Source organism: Staurois parvus, unplaced genomic scaffold (genome assembly GCF_062004578.1).
Source record: "Staurois parvus isolate SC_StPar_1 unplaced genomic scaffold, SC_StPar_1.0 ptg000897l, whole genome shotgun sequence".
Taxonomy (NCBI): Eukaryota; Metazoa; Chordata; class Amphibia; order Anura; family Ranidae; genus Staurois; species Staurois parvus.
The window spans coordinates 20,435-34,445 of record NW_028318693.1 but is presented as its reverse complement, the minus strand read 5'-3'; the positions used below and the strand labels follow the sequence as shown (position 1 = coordinate 34,445).

The 14,011-nt window shown below is 43.6% G+C and overlaps 1 protein-coding gene across 1 annotated transcript in view; it reads right to left on the bottom strand.

Annotated features, from left to right (window-relative positions):
* The window catches only part of HPX (hemopexin), a 31,628-nt gene extending 23,182 nt beyond the window's left edge, over nt 1-8,446 (bottom strand). The window contains exon 1 of the mRNA XM_089656303.1: nt 8,301-8,446. Within this exon, the coding sequence (XP_089512429.1) occupies nt 8,301-8,365 (65 nt within the window). The 5' untranslated portion in view covers nt 8,366-8,446. The remainder of the gene's footprint in view (nt 1-8,300) is intronic.
* Between the last annotated feature and the right edge of the window lie 5,565 nt (nt 8,447-14,011).

Genomic DNA, 14,011 nt, shown 5'->3' with positions numbered 1-14,011 from the left:
ACATTCATGATTGTATATATGTAGGTTGTCTTTGTATTTCATATTGGCACTGAAGCACTTTCCTTTTATTCCTTTCCCCTTTTTCAATTATTTTGCACTTTTTGCACAGCACGATGCATTTTAACCCCTTGCCTACCAGGCACTTTTACCGCCTTCCTGCCCAGGCCAATTTTCAGCTTTCAGCGCTGTCACACTTTGAATGACAATTGCGCGGTCATACAACATTGTACCCAAAATAAATTTGTATCCATTTTTTGAAACAGAGAGAGCTTTATTTTGGTGGTATTTAGTCACCACTGGGGTTTTTATTTTTTGCTAAACAAACTAAAAAAAGACTGAAAATTTTGAAAAAAAAAAGCTTGTTCTTAGTTTCTGTTAAAAAATGTTGTAATTAAGTACTTTTTCTGCTTCACTAATGTGCGCTAATGAGGCTGCAGTGATGGGCACTGACAGGCGGCACTGATGGGCATTGATAGGCATCACTGGTGAGCATTGACAGGCATCACATATGGCACTGATAGGCAGCACTCACATATGGCACTGATAGGCAGCACAAGGGGTGGACTGACAACTCATGGGGCCCCCGGGCAATAGGGGATCATGGGGCCCCTGTGTCCTTGCCCAAACCTAAAAAAGCCTATGAAAAAGGTACTAGGGGCATCTCATGAGGCCCCCTGCTGAACTCGGGCCATTGGGCAGTGCCCGAGTTTCCAAATGGTCAGTCCGCCCCTGGGCAGCACTGATGGGCACTGATTGGCGGCACTGATAGGCATCACTGACTGGCACTAATAGTTGGCACTGAAAGGCAGCTCTGATGGGCACTGGTATGTGGCATTGATGGGCACTGACAGGTGGCACTGATGGGGCTACACTGATCATCAGGACACTGATGATCAGTGCCCTGATGATCAGTGTAGATGTCCCCTCTGAGGAATGCCACTTACAGGCTCTCCTCTCCTCACGTGCTGTCAGCGTGAGGAGAGGACTGCCGATAACCGGCATTTCAATGTTTACATGCAATCAGCTGTGATTGGACACAGCTGATCACAGGACAGAGCCTGTGTCATCAGCTCTTTACTGTGATTGGTGATCCGCTGTATCCCAGGGACACAGAGCACCACCGATCGCTGCCCCGCGCATGCGCAGTTAGAGTGGGAGGACGTCATATAATGTCCTCCCAGAACGAGAGAACCGCCGCCCACCCATTATTTCCTTATATAGCGAGTAGGAGGCGGTTAAGTGGTTGTAAACCTCAAACATGAAATATGAACAAAGCATATCTCTCTATAGTGTGTGCTTGTCTCAATCCAGAGCACTAAGTGTCATTTTTGTTTTCTGCCTCCTTCCTCTGCTATCAGCATAAATCACTTCTGATGAGTATTCCTGACACCAAGAGAAAAACGGTGACGGGGAGGGATCTCCAGCACACAGCCTGTGATTGACAGCCTCATCTCTGTTCCTGTGAGCTGTGTGGAGGGGGTGTGTCCCTTCCCTCCAATCAGCTCTCATACAGCTCCTCAATGAACTATGCAGTGTGTAATTTCAACTCTCCACCTCTTTTTTTCTGAACTCTGAGACAAGCTTTATAAATTCTGCATTGTAGAAAATAGAAGACTTCAGATAAACAGGTACAACTTATATAGGAGGATTTGTTACATCTCTGTGTATCGCCTGTGTCCAGTCACTTTAATAGGTATATGGAAGGGTTTAAAACCACTTTAACTCTCACTTGAGAGGGTGTAGGCCCTCGGACTTCTCCTCCCATAGGGTCTCTCTTCAGGAGAGCCCCAACTAGTATTTGGGGACCCTTGCTTTGGCAGGTCCCCTGAAGAATGGGGTCAGCCTGGTTTTAGCCGGGTGAACCAAGAGAACCCTAGTTTCTGTCAGGAGTCTTGAGCCCTGGGGGATCAGGACTAGGGTCCGTTCTCTTTGGAGGAGGAACAAGTGGACTTTCTGTTATAAAACATATCTAATAAAATCAAATTTCATCATAAATTTAGACCAAATTGTATTTTGCTACGTCTTTGGTAAAAGAAAATCACAATACGTGGAAATTAATTGTTTTTTTTGTGATAGTTATAGTGTCTACAAACTATGGTATATATACTGGAATTTATGCAGCTATGGTACTGTACTGGTAATAGCAGTGACTTACTGACACCAATAGTGACAATAATACAGTGATCAGTGCTAATACTCTACTCTATCACTGTACTAATGACACTGGCTGGGACGGGGATAACATCTAGGGGAAACCAAGGGGTTAATTGTTAATCCTAACAATGTGTAATATGTGTTGCTTTTACTTTACTATATGGCTGTTTTTTTCTCCCTGCTTTGCAGGGAGAAAAAAACAGCCAGATTGTTTTTCCTTGTACACAGTTTTGTGCCTTGTAAACACAGACCTCTGTGTGTGATTGAACACAGCCGATCAGCTGACTTCAGCCAAAATCATTGGCTGAAATCAGCTGCCAAACGTGAGCTGTGTCCAATCACAGCATGGATTGGCAGGGGGCGTGCATGCACCCCCGCAGACTTGGAAGAAGGCAGTCATGTGTATATACTTGGCTGTGCCTGCACCTGCCAGCCTGATGCAGTAAATGTACTGTGGTGGGGTGACAAGTGGTTAAAAAAAACGGAAACCCTTTATTTAATTTGTAAAAAAAAAAAAAAGTTGCAATTCTTTTTACCAGGATCATAACATTTGGCCCCATTTACACCAGATACTTATATAGCGCCATCAATTTACACAGCACTTTACATACATATTGTACATTCACATCAGTCCCTAACCCTCAAGGGGCGTACAATCTAAGGTCCCTAACTCACATTCATACATACACATACTAGGGACTATTTAGACAGGATCCAATTCACCTACCAGCATGTCTTTGGAGTGTGGGAGGAAGCCGGAGTACCCAGGGGAAACCCACGCAGGCACAGGGAGAACATGCAAACTCCAGGCAGGTGGTGCCGTGGTTGGTATTTGAACCAATGACCCTAGAGTTGTCAGGCGGAAGTGCTAACCATTTTGCCACTGTGCTGCCCCACACATGGGCTCTTTGGAATCGTGGGCAGAATTGGTGTGACATGTAAAATCGCTCATGGATCAGAGCCAAAATTTGGTCCCTGAGCTTCTTTGGAGCGACAAACCCCCATAGGGCAGCCCATTCAAGTGAATGGGCTGTGCCATATGCGCGACACACTTTTCCACGTGTGAATTGCGCTCACAGAATCGTCATGGGAACCCACTAAGTGACATGGGAGAATCGTAAATAAATCAAATTATAGAGTAAAATTGACATTTTTTATGTACAGTAAAACTTTTTTTTTTTCAAAAACTAACACTAGTCAAAGTAGAAAAAAGAATGTTCTTTTGTTTTTTGTTTTTTTTTCTTTTTAGTTTGCTTGTATTTTTGTCTACAAATTGCAGAATTTAGATTATGCTGTAAGACAAAATCACTGAAAGTACAGCATTATGGCCACTAGATGGTGCTGAGGTCATACTAATTTCCTATGATACTCAGCACCATCTAGTGGCCATAATGTGGTATATTCAGTATTCACACATTTGAATTGCAGAGAATACAGCTGGAGGTCGTTCTACTACGCCCTATTAGCACAGAAAGTATTTACGTGCAATTTCAATGTATGAACAGCTATACACTTGTTTTAAAAATACATTTCCTAGAATGCAAAGTGACCGATTTCATAGCTTCAGGCAACATTCGTCATTAGAAGGGATCATTGGCGGCAGGTTTTCCATTGGCGTTGAACCAAATGATCGCCTTTTGATATACTGTATGGTCCGCTGCGCAAACATTCGATGGAATTAAGACAAACAGGATTGTGTGCCAAAAACTGGGTGTTTGTAGTAAACTGACACCAAAATGTATCAGGAGTTTAGCGACTGCAAATTTCCTTTCGCCACGGCTGCTTGTGTCATTGTAATCTGATATACAGTATATAGTGTAAATAAATATATATATAAATTATTATTATTATTATACAGGATTTATATAGCGCCAACAGTTTGCTCAGCACATTACAATATAAAGAGAGACAATACAGCAACAATACAGTTCAATACAAGAGGGATAGGAGGGCCCTGATCCTGGGAGCTTACAATCTAGGAGGGAGGGGTGAATTGTACAATAAGTAAAACTGTGGGGGATGGAGTGGTTGGAAACGTAGAGGATTCCAGTATTAGCAGAGGGTGGGATAGGCTTCCCTGAAGAGAGAGGTTTTCAATGATCGTCTAAAGGTAAATAGAGTAGGTGATAGTCTGATAGATTGGGGTAGGAAGTTCCAGAGGATGTGTGACGCCCTGGAGAAGTCTTGAGACTCCCTGGAGACCTGGTGACGTCCCTGGAGAGACGAGCATGGGAAGAGGAGACAAGGGAGCTAGAGAGTAGGAGGTCTTAGGAGGAGCAGAGAGTACGGTTTGGGTGATATTTAGAGATAAGATCGGTTATGTAAGTTGGGACAGTGTTGTGGATGGCTTTATATGTCATTGTTAGTGTTTTGAATTTTATCCGTTGGGCAATGGGAACCAGTGGAGGGATTGGCAGAGAGGGGTGGCAGATACAGAATGGTTAGTAAGGTGGATGAGTCTGGCAGCAGCATTCATGATAGACTGAAGAGAGGATAGCCTGCGATGAGGTAGGCCAATGAGGAGGGAGTTACAATAGTTGAGGCGAGATATAACAAGGGAGTGAATAAGTAGCTTAGTGGTTTCTGGGGTTAGGAACGGGTGTATCTTGGAGATGTTGTGGAGGTGAAGTCTACAAGATTTTGTCAGCGATTGGATTTGGGGCTGAAAGGACAGATGGGATTCTAGGTTTACACCTAGTACCCTGGCATGACGGGAGGGACTGATGATTGTGTTATCGATATTTATGGTGAAGTCAGTGGAGGGGACACGGGCTGGGGGGAATATTAAGAGCTCAGTTTTGCAGTAGTTGAGTTTGAGGAAGTGGAGTGACATCCATGCCGATATGTCACTTAGTAGGCTAGTGATGCGAGTGGAGACTGAAGGGGTGAGGTGAAGGGTAGACAGATAGATTTGCATGTCATCAGCATAGAGATGGTACTTGAAGCCATGGAAGTTTATCAAGTGACCAAGGGAGGAGGTGTAGATGGAGAAGAGAAGGGGTCCAAGGACAGAACCTTGAGGGACCCCTACAGAGAGAGGGAGTGAAGAGGAGGAGGCAACGTTATAGGTAACACTGAAGGAGCGCTGAGTAAGATAGGAGGAGAACCAGGAGAGAGCAGAGTCTCTGAGTCCAAGAGAGTGTAGTTTTTTGAGGAGGAGGGGATTGTCAACAGTGTCAAAAGCTGCAGAGAGGTCGAGTAGTAGGAGTATTTAATAATGGCCATTGGTTTTAGCAGTTAGTAGATCATTAGTGAGTTTTAGTAGAGCAGTTTCAGTGAAGTGTAGAAGGCGAAAGCCAGACTAAAGGGTCAAGAAGGTTGTTGTCAGTGAGGTGGGAGCTCAGGTGATTGTAGACTAAGCGTTCTAGGAGTTTTGAGGTAAATGGCAGCAAGGAGATGGGTCTTAGGTTGTTTAGGTTGGTGGGGTCCAGGGAGGACTTTTTAAGTATGGGAGTGATGTGCGTATGCTTTAGAGGGGAGGGGAAGGCACCTGTAGAGAGGGAGAGATTGAAGATGTGAGTGAGGGAGCATAGGATGGAGGAGGAGGGTGACCGAAGGAGTTGTAAGGGGACAGGATCCAGGGGGCAGGTGGTGAGGCGGGCTTCTGAGAAGACCTTGAGGACCTCTTTGGTGGTAGCAAGGTCAAAGGAGGAAAGTGTTGAGGGAGGTATGGTATGAGGAATGCTAAGTGGAGTGGGTGTCTGTGTAGTGGTGATGTCCCTACGTATTGAGCAATCTTGTTTTGGAAGTGGTTTGCAATCTCGTGGGCAGTGAGTGAGGCACTGGGTGGCGGTGGGGGCGGAGAAAGTAGAGAGTTAAAGGTAGAGAAGAGCCGACAAGGACTCGAAGAGAAGGTATTGATGAGAGTGACAAAGTAGGCTTGTTTGGCAGCGTGAAGGGAGGAAGTGTATGTTAGGAAGGCAGATTTATAATGGGTGAACGCTTGGTGGGGTTTGGTTTTAAACCATAATCGCTCCAGTGCGCGACCGTGTCGTTTGAGATTCCAGGTGTGGTCAGTCTGCCAAGGTTGTAGAGGTCGGGGCCAGATGCTCCGAGTTGTTAGGGGAGCAAGCGAGTCTAGAGCGGATGAAAGTGAGTTGTTGTAGACAGCAGTGGCAAGGTTGGGGCAGGACAGGGGGTTGATGCAGTCATAACGTTGGTCAGTTGCAGAGTGGATGGGAGCCGGGTTTAGGTTTCGGAGATTTCTGCCGGTAATTGTCTGCTGTTTGGTGGGATAGGTGTTAGAGGACTAGGAGACTGTGAAGGTGATGAGGTTGTGATCAGAGAGGGGAAAGAGGGTGTTTGTGAGGTTATAGGGAGTACAGGGGTGAGAGAAGACAAGGTCTAAGGTATTCCCGTCAGAGTGAGTGGAGGACTTTATACACTGTGCTAGTTCAAAAGAAGAAGTTTTGTGGAGGAGTTGGGATGTAGCCGGGTTATTGACCTTAATAGGGATGTTGAAGTCTCCGAGGATGATAGTGGGTAGGTCAGAGGAAAGAAAGTAGGGTAGTCAGGCGGCGAAGTCATCAAGAAAGCAGAACACGGGTCCAGGAGGGTGATAGATCACTGCATTCCTAAGGGAGATTGGAGAGAATAGCCGGATGCAGTGGGTCTCAAAAGAAGAGAAGGATAGAGAGGGAGGGTTAGGGAGGACTTGGAAGGTGCTCAGTGGTGACAGAAGTAGACCAACCCTGCCTCCTTTCCGACCACTGGGCCTGGGTGAGTGGGTCAAGATGAGGCCTCCATAGAGTGCTGCGGGGGAGGCAGAGTCTGCTGCTTGGAGCCAGGTTTCGGGGAGTGCAAGAAGGTTAAGGGAGCGGGAGACGAAGAGGTCGTGAATAGAGGTGAGCTTATTGCAGACCGAGCGGGTGTTCCAGAGTGCACATGAAAACGGGAGGGTGGTTTAATAATAATTTTATATATATATATATATATATATATATATATATATATAGTAATAATAAAAAAATATATATATGGAGTTTTGCGACTGAAAATTTCCACGGCTGCTTGTGTCATTGCAATCTGATATTTATAGTGTGATCTAATAATAATAATAATGAAAAAAAAAAAAAAAATATATATATATATATATATATATATATAAAAATAATAATAATAAAAAAAATATTTATATATGGAGTTTAGCTACTGCAAATTTCCTTTTGCCACGGCTGCTTGTGTCATTGCAATCTGATATATATAGTGTAAATAAATACATATATAAATAATAATAATAATAATAAAAAAAATATATATATATATATATATATATAAAATACTTTCGACAGTCACCAATAATTCCTCTGTATGTGAAAGATGACACACAGAGTACAGGAAGTGACCAATTTCATAGCTGCAGGCAACATTCGTCATTAGAAGGGATCATCGGTGGCAGGTTTTCCATTGGCGTTGAACCAAATGATTGCCGTTTGATATACTGTATGGTCCGCTGCGCAAACATTCGATGGAATTAAGGCATCAGGATTGTGTGCCAAAAACTGGGTGTTTGTAGTAAACTGACACCAAATTGTATCAGGAGTTTAGCGACTGCAAATTTCCTTTCACCACGGCTGCTTGTGTCATTGTAATCTGATATATATAGTGTAATATAGTGTAAATATATATATATATATATATATATATATATATATATATATATATATATAAATAATAATAATTAAAATTTTTATATATATATATATATATATATATATATATATATATATATAAAATATATATATATATGGAGTTTAACGACTGCAAATTTCCTTTCTCCACGGCTGCTATATATAGTGTGATATAATAATAATAAAATATATATATATATATATATATATATATATATATATATGAAAAAAAATAATAATAATAAAACAAATATATATATGGAGTTTAGCGACTGCAAATTTCCTTTCGCCACGGCTGCTTGTGTCATTGCAATCTGATATATATAGTGTAAATAAATACATATATAAATAATAATAATAAAAAAAATATATATATATAAATAAAACTTTCGACAGTCACCAATAATTCCTCTGTATGTGAAAGATGACACACAGAGCACAGGAAGCGTTCACATATCTGGTACTGACACCCCATAAAAAACTCCTATAGCACACACACTCACACAGGGTACTCACAGCGGATAGGCATCGGAGAGGTAGAGGAGGCACAGGAGGGAGCACAGTGTGATGGGGACCCTCATAGTGATGGTGGCTGTGACTGTCAATACGTCGCTCTCAGAGATTTATAGAGATGGACGCACGTTGCACAATGTCTTCCTGGCAGCACCTGAAACACAGTCTCTGCTACAAATTACTCAATCTGGGAAAACAAAATCCCCATCGCCTCCCCCTGCCAGGCACACTGACATGATCACATTTTATTCTGGAACCATTCAATTAACCACTTGAGCTCAGGAAGATTTTTACCGCCTTCATGGCCAGGCCAATTTTTTGCTATTCAGCACTGCGCTATTTTAACTGGTAATTGTGCAGCCATGCAATGCTGTACGGACATTAAACTTAAAATCAACACTGTTTTTTGGGGTTTTTTTGCGATATAAGCAAAATTAAAAATTTGAAAATAAAGTTGAAAAAAAAACAATATTTTCTACTTTCAAAATAGGTGAAGAAAAGGGGCCCCCTATAAAGCTTGGGACTTTAAAGGCTTGAATATATACCTAAAGAGTTTTTTAAAAAAAGTACAAACTTTTTATTTTGTCAAAGAATTGATTTAGCACATAGGAATATGATATAATACATCATCCAAAGTCATCGTACAGCATCAACATCAGAATATGAATTACATGATAAGGATACGCAGTATGATTGTCTGACTGGCCATAAAAATATATTGTAATATCACCATTTGTACACATAAGAGATACAGAGATAGTATTCTCAATGATCCAACACGTTTCAGAGTGACTTCACATCTTCCTCAGGGAACAAAGAAGAACTCTGCATATGGGTGACATCATCTAAAGATAAATATTTTCAACTTTCTGCTATATAACTTATCCAATAAAAATGTTCTTCATAAATTTTGGCCAAAAATATATTCTGCTACATGTCTTTGGAGTATATTGATTGGTTTGTGTGAAAGTTATAGTGTCTACAACTATGGGATAGATAGTGGAATTTTTTCTTTTTTTTAAATTCTAGTCATGGCGGCTATCAGCGACTCATAGTGGAACTGCAATAGTGTTTTGGGCTGATATTCATCTTGGGAAGGAGTGGAAGCGCGGCCCCTCCTTCTGGTCTCTTGCTGTGGAGCCCTACACTGGATTTGTGGTACTTTTTTACGGCATGGTAACCCATCTGCGGAAATGGGGAGATGAATGGTCTTAGACGTCTCCATGGGGGTGCAGGACCTGTGCCTGATTAACATCTATGGGCCCCAGACAAAGTGGAACAGGAAATGCCTCTTCATGAAGAGCCTTTTCTTTTTACAGCCCAGCAAATTTTCTTCGGTGGTGATTTTACCACCTTCACTAGGACTAAGGACAGGAAAGGTACCGCAGCCAGGCTGGACAGTGACAGCTTTTTTTTTAATGAAATAGCTAGAAAGGGAGGTCTGGTTGATGTGCACATTCATTGCTGCCCAGGCAACACGGGATTCCCTTTTCAGCAAGGTGCTAGTCAGAGCAGAATAGACAGTTTTGTTTTTTTTTTAACGGGGAACTCCACCTTTTCAGCACCAGTGTGTCAAGTGCTGGAGATTTCCAATCACTGTATTCTGTCTGTGACTCTGAATAGTCCAGATATACCACCTAGGGGGAGGGGTACCTGGAAGCTTAATTCGGCGCTTTTGGATGATGAGAAGGTGAGTCAATCTTCTGAGGATTTTTTTGAGGCACAGGTATTGATCGTGGACTTTTGCAGTAGTAAGTCAGAGTGGTGGGAGATTACAAAACGAAGGATCGTTGGGTTTTTCAAGGCCATAGGAAGAAATAAACAGCTTGACAAGTATGTCATCTACCAGCGCCTGCGGAGGAAGCTTGATAGGCTACCTCTCTGAGGTTAAACTCTTGCTCAGGAAGTCTCAATATGACAGGCATGCCTCTTTGGTTCAAGAAAGGGATTATGGGAAATATCACTCACTTGACCCTTACAAGAACTACAAACAAGGTAGAGCAGCTAAGTCAGTTGTAGGCCTAGTTGATAGTTTGGGTTCCTTGACAAAGTCTAAGTTGGGGATCCTGGAAACCGCCAGGTCATATTATGCTGACCTCCTGGGTAGGGACCTCGATCGGCCGAGCATGTCAAGTTTTCTGGACTCTACTCTAGGACTGGGAAATGGCAGTTCTCTTGCATGTTTGACAGAGGACATCACGGCAGATGAGGTGGTTAAAGATATTGATAAGCTTGCCATTAAAAAGTCACCTGGGTCAGATGGATTGACAGCCGAGTTTTATAAGCACTTTAAGGTCACTCTGGCCCCATATTTGGTGGAGGTTTTTAATGGCTGTTTGATACAAAGTTCGCTCTCTCCCTCCATGTGACAATCTGCAGTGATTCTTTTGTCAAAGGATAAAGACTCTTTGAGAACTGAGAATTGGTGCCCCATTAGCCTTCTCAATGTTGATAGAAAGATACCGGCAAAAAATACTTTTCTGGCGTTTATGGTATGTAGCAGCCAATTTACTTTCTTGCCACCAGTACTGTGCAGTTCAGGGTAGAAGCACTTTTTCAGTGGTACTAGTTATCTGGGAGGTCCTGGAACGGTGCAGGGCTGCAGGCTGGGGAAAGTACCTGCTGGCATTGGATCAGGCCAAAGCTTTTGATCAGATCAATCATGAGTACCTATGGCTGCTTCTTGGCAAGTATGGCCCGGAGAGAGGCTTTATCAATTGACTGAAGACTTTATACAGGGGGGCTAAAAGCTTCATGTTTGTGAATAGTTGCATCGGGTGGCCCTTTGGGGTTGGCTCAGGTGTGCATCAGGGGTGTCCTTTGAGTCCTTTGCTACGCGTTCGCAATCGATCCCTTCATTTGGTGGTTAGAGAGTGGACCATTGTGTGAAGTTCCTTTTGGTCATTCCTGGGGAGCCTCCTATGAGGGTCATGGCCTATGCTGATGACTTGTCTGTTTTCATCTCTGGGACAGAGGAAAAGGAGGAGGTGAACTCAGTGATAGAATAGTATGCTGAGGCATCTGGCTCAAAAATCAATCAGAATAAGAGTGAGGTTTTCTGGATGGGAGAGGAAGGCGAAGGCTTTGAGCTACGTCCCAGATCCCCGGCAGGAAATTAAAGTTTTAGGCATCAAATTTGTTCCTGGCGATTACAACCTTGCAAATTGGGTAAACAGGCTACAAGACGCCGATGTCAAGGTTGCCAGCTGGAAGAATTGGAAACTCTCTTACAGGGAAAGGATTGACCTGATTAAAACTTATCTGATCACAGTATCTCTCTATGCGAAGACGTACAGCTGTTTCTTCCAGCTGTTATGGGAGACAGACTGAACCTCGTTAAGAGGTCTATAACAGGGGCGGACTGACAACTCATGGGGCCCCCGGGCAATAGGGGATCATGGGGACCCTGTGTCCTTGCCCAAACTCAAAAAAGCCTATGAAAAAGGTACCAGGGGCATCTCATGGGGCCCCCTACTGACCCCGGGCCCTCGGGCAGTGCCCGAGTTTCCAAATGGTCAGTCCGCCCCTGGTCTGTAACCTACTTTCCTGGGTGGATAGGTGGTCTAGGTATGGTGAACCCAGTGTTTTTTTTTCTCTGATGTTTTTGAAACATAATTTTGGTAGTATGCTGACAGAGGAACTGCCTGGGTGGGTTGGTATTTTTCAGTCCTGGTTTAGGCCTTTTCTGCGAAGCTGGGAGAATGGTGGGTCAGTGAAAATCCTGAGGGTTCGACATGGTAAGCTGCCAGCTTATGTTGCTCCATGCCTGAAAATGCTTCGGCAGTGTCAAGTGATGGAGGAGGAAATTAAGTCTCTTCCTAGGAAGGCCCTGGAGAGGAGGGTTATTGAATTTGCTTTTAGCAAGACACTGGCCTTGAAGGATTGCCCAGGCCCGGTTAGGAGAGAAGGTCTGTGTCAGGGCTCCAGGTATGACCAGAGGTGTGTGGGCTAACACAGGGAAACGCAGGCTCAAGTATGGTGTAAACAATATAATTTATTAGAGGCTATACAAAAATATAAATGCACAATATAAACAAAACCAAACTTCCAACTGATAACGGAAAGTACAAGCACACAGACAAGAGTAGTCAGGGCTGGTGAGGTGGAGTTGTCAGGCAGGCCAGGTCAGGAACCATCGGGCAGACAAGGTACAAAGGAGCAGGCAGAGTGTAGTCAGACGGGCCAGGTCAGGAACAATCAGGCAGACAAGGTACCAGAGGAGCAGGCAGGAGAGTGGTCAGAAATAGCCGAGGTCGGTGCAGGCAGAGTTCTATCAATGTCAGGAGTCAGGGAGGCAGGCAGGTTTAGGTTCATAAAACAAGTATAAAAGAAGTTGTGAGCGCTGTGAAAATTAAAGCAGCCACAGCATCAAAAAGGATACCAAAAAACCTTACAAAAACATGAAATATAAAGGATGCGGCGCTATATCACAAGTATTTAAGTAAAAAAACGTCCAAGATATCAATATAGTGATTAAGTGACTAATGTGATCCCAAACATTATGTCACAAGCAGAGTAACATTCAGTGCAAAAACAGTCTTTGTGACAATTTCTCTCCTTCAAAGTGCTGCTTCCATGCAGTGAACGTGAGAAGGATAAGGCTGTGCACTCACCAGATGCACAGTGTAACTGCGCATTTAGAGATAAGTTATCTCTACTAGATCCACTGGTAGCTTCTAAAGGTCAGGTCAAGCCAGATATTCCTCCACCCGCTGGATGTTGCTGATAATCCACGGTCTCTCTCTTAGGTGGCTCTATAGGTGATATGTGACTCACTCTGAGGAAGACTCGGGGTGCTCACAGCTCAGCCACTACTGACACCAACAACTTGAAGTTGTTGGTGTCAGTAGTGGCTGAGCTGTGAGCACCCCGAGTCTTCCTCAGAGTGAGTCACATATCACCTATAGAGCCACCTAAGAGAGAGACCGTGGATTATCAGCAACATCCAGCGGGTGGAGGAATATCTGGCTTGACCTGACCTTTAGAAGCTACCAGTGGATCTAGTAGAGATAACTTATCTCTAAATGCGCAGTTACACTGTGCATCTGGTGAGTGCACAGCCTTATCCTTCTCATGTTCACTGCATGGAAGCAGCACTTTGAAGGAGAGAAATTGTCACAAAGACTGTTTTTGCACTGCATGTTACTCTGCTTGTGACATAATGTTTGGGATCACATTAGTCACTTAATCACTATATTGATATCTTGGATGTTTTGTTTACTTAAATACTTGTGATATAGCGCCGCATCCTTTATATTTCAGGTTTAGGTTCATGCACAGGGGCTCATGGGAACAATACACCAAGGCACTGATTGCAGGCCTGGTCCTGCTTAAATACACCTCCTGCAATCAGCCTCAGGTGATGGCTTGACTGCAGGAGTGAGATTCTGGCTGCTGAGAGCACCCGCTGGCCAGCACTGGTACTGCAGCCCACAAGGCAGGCGAGTCCCACCACCAGTGGCGAGTCCATTCCTAACAGTCTGAGTTTGATTAATCTGGAGAGAATCCCTTTAAAGTTTTGGGATTTGGCCTGGCGATCATTCCATGGCAGACTCTATGTGAAGGGCAACCTGAAGCATTGCTCTTTAGAGAACTGTGGTTGTCAAAGAGTGGAGTGTGGTGGGGTGGAGGAGGCGATGGACCATTTCTTGCTTCAGTGCCACTTTAATACAGAAGTCTATAAGCAAGTAGGTGGAGCTCTGGGTATCCCTTTC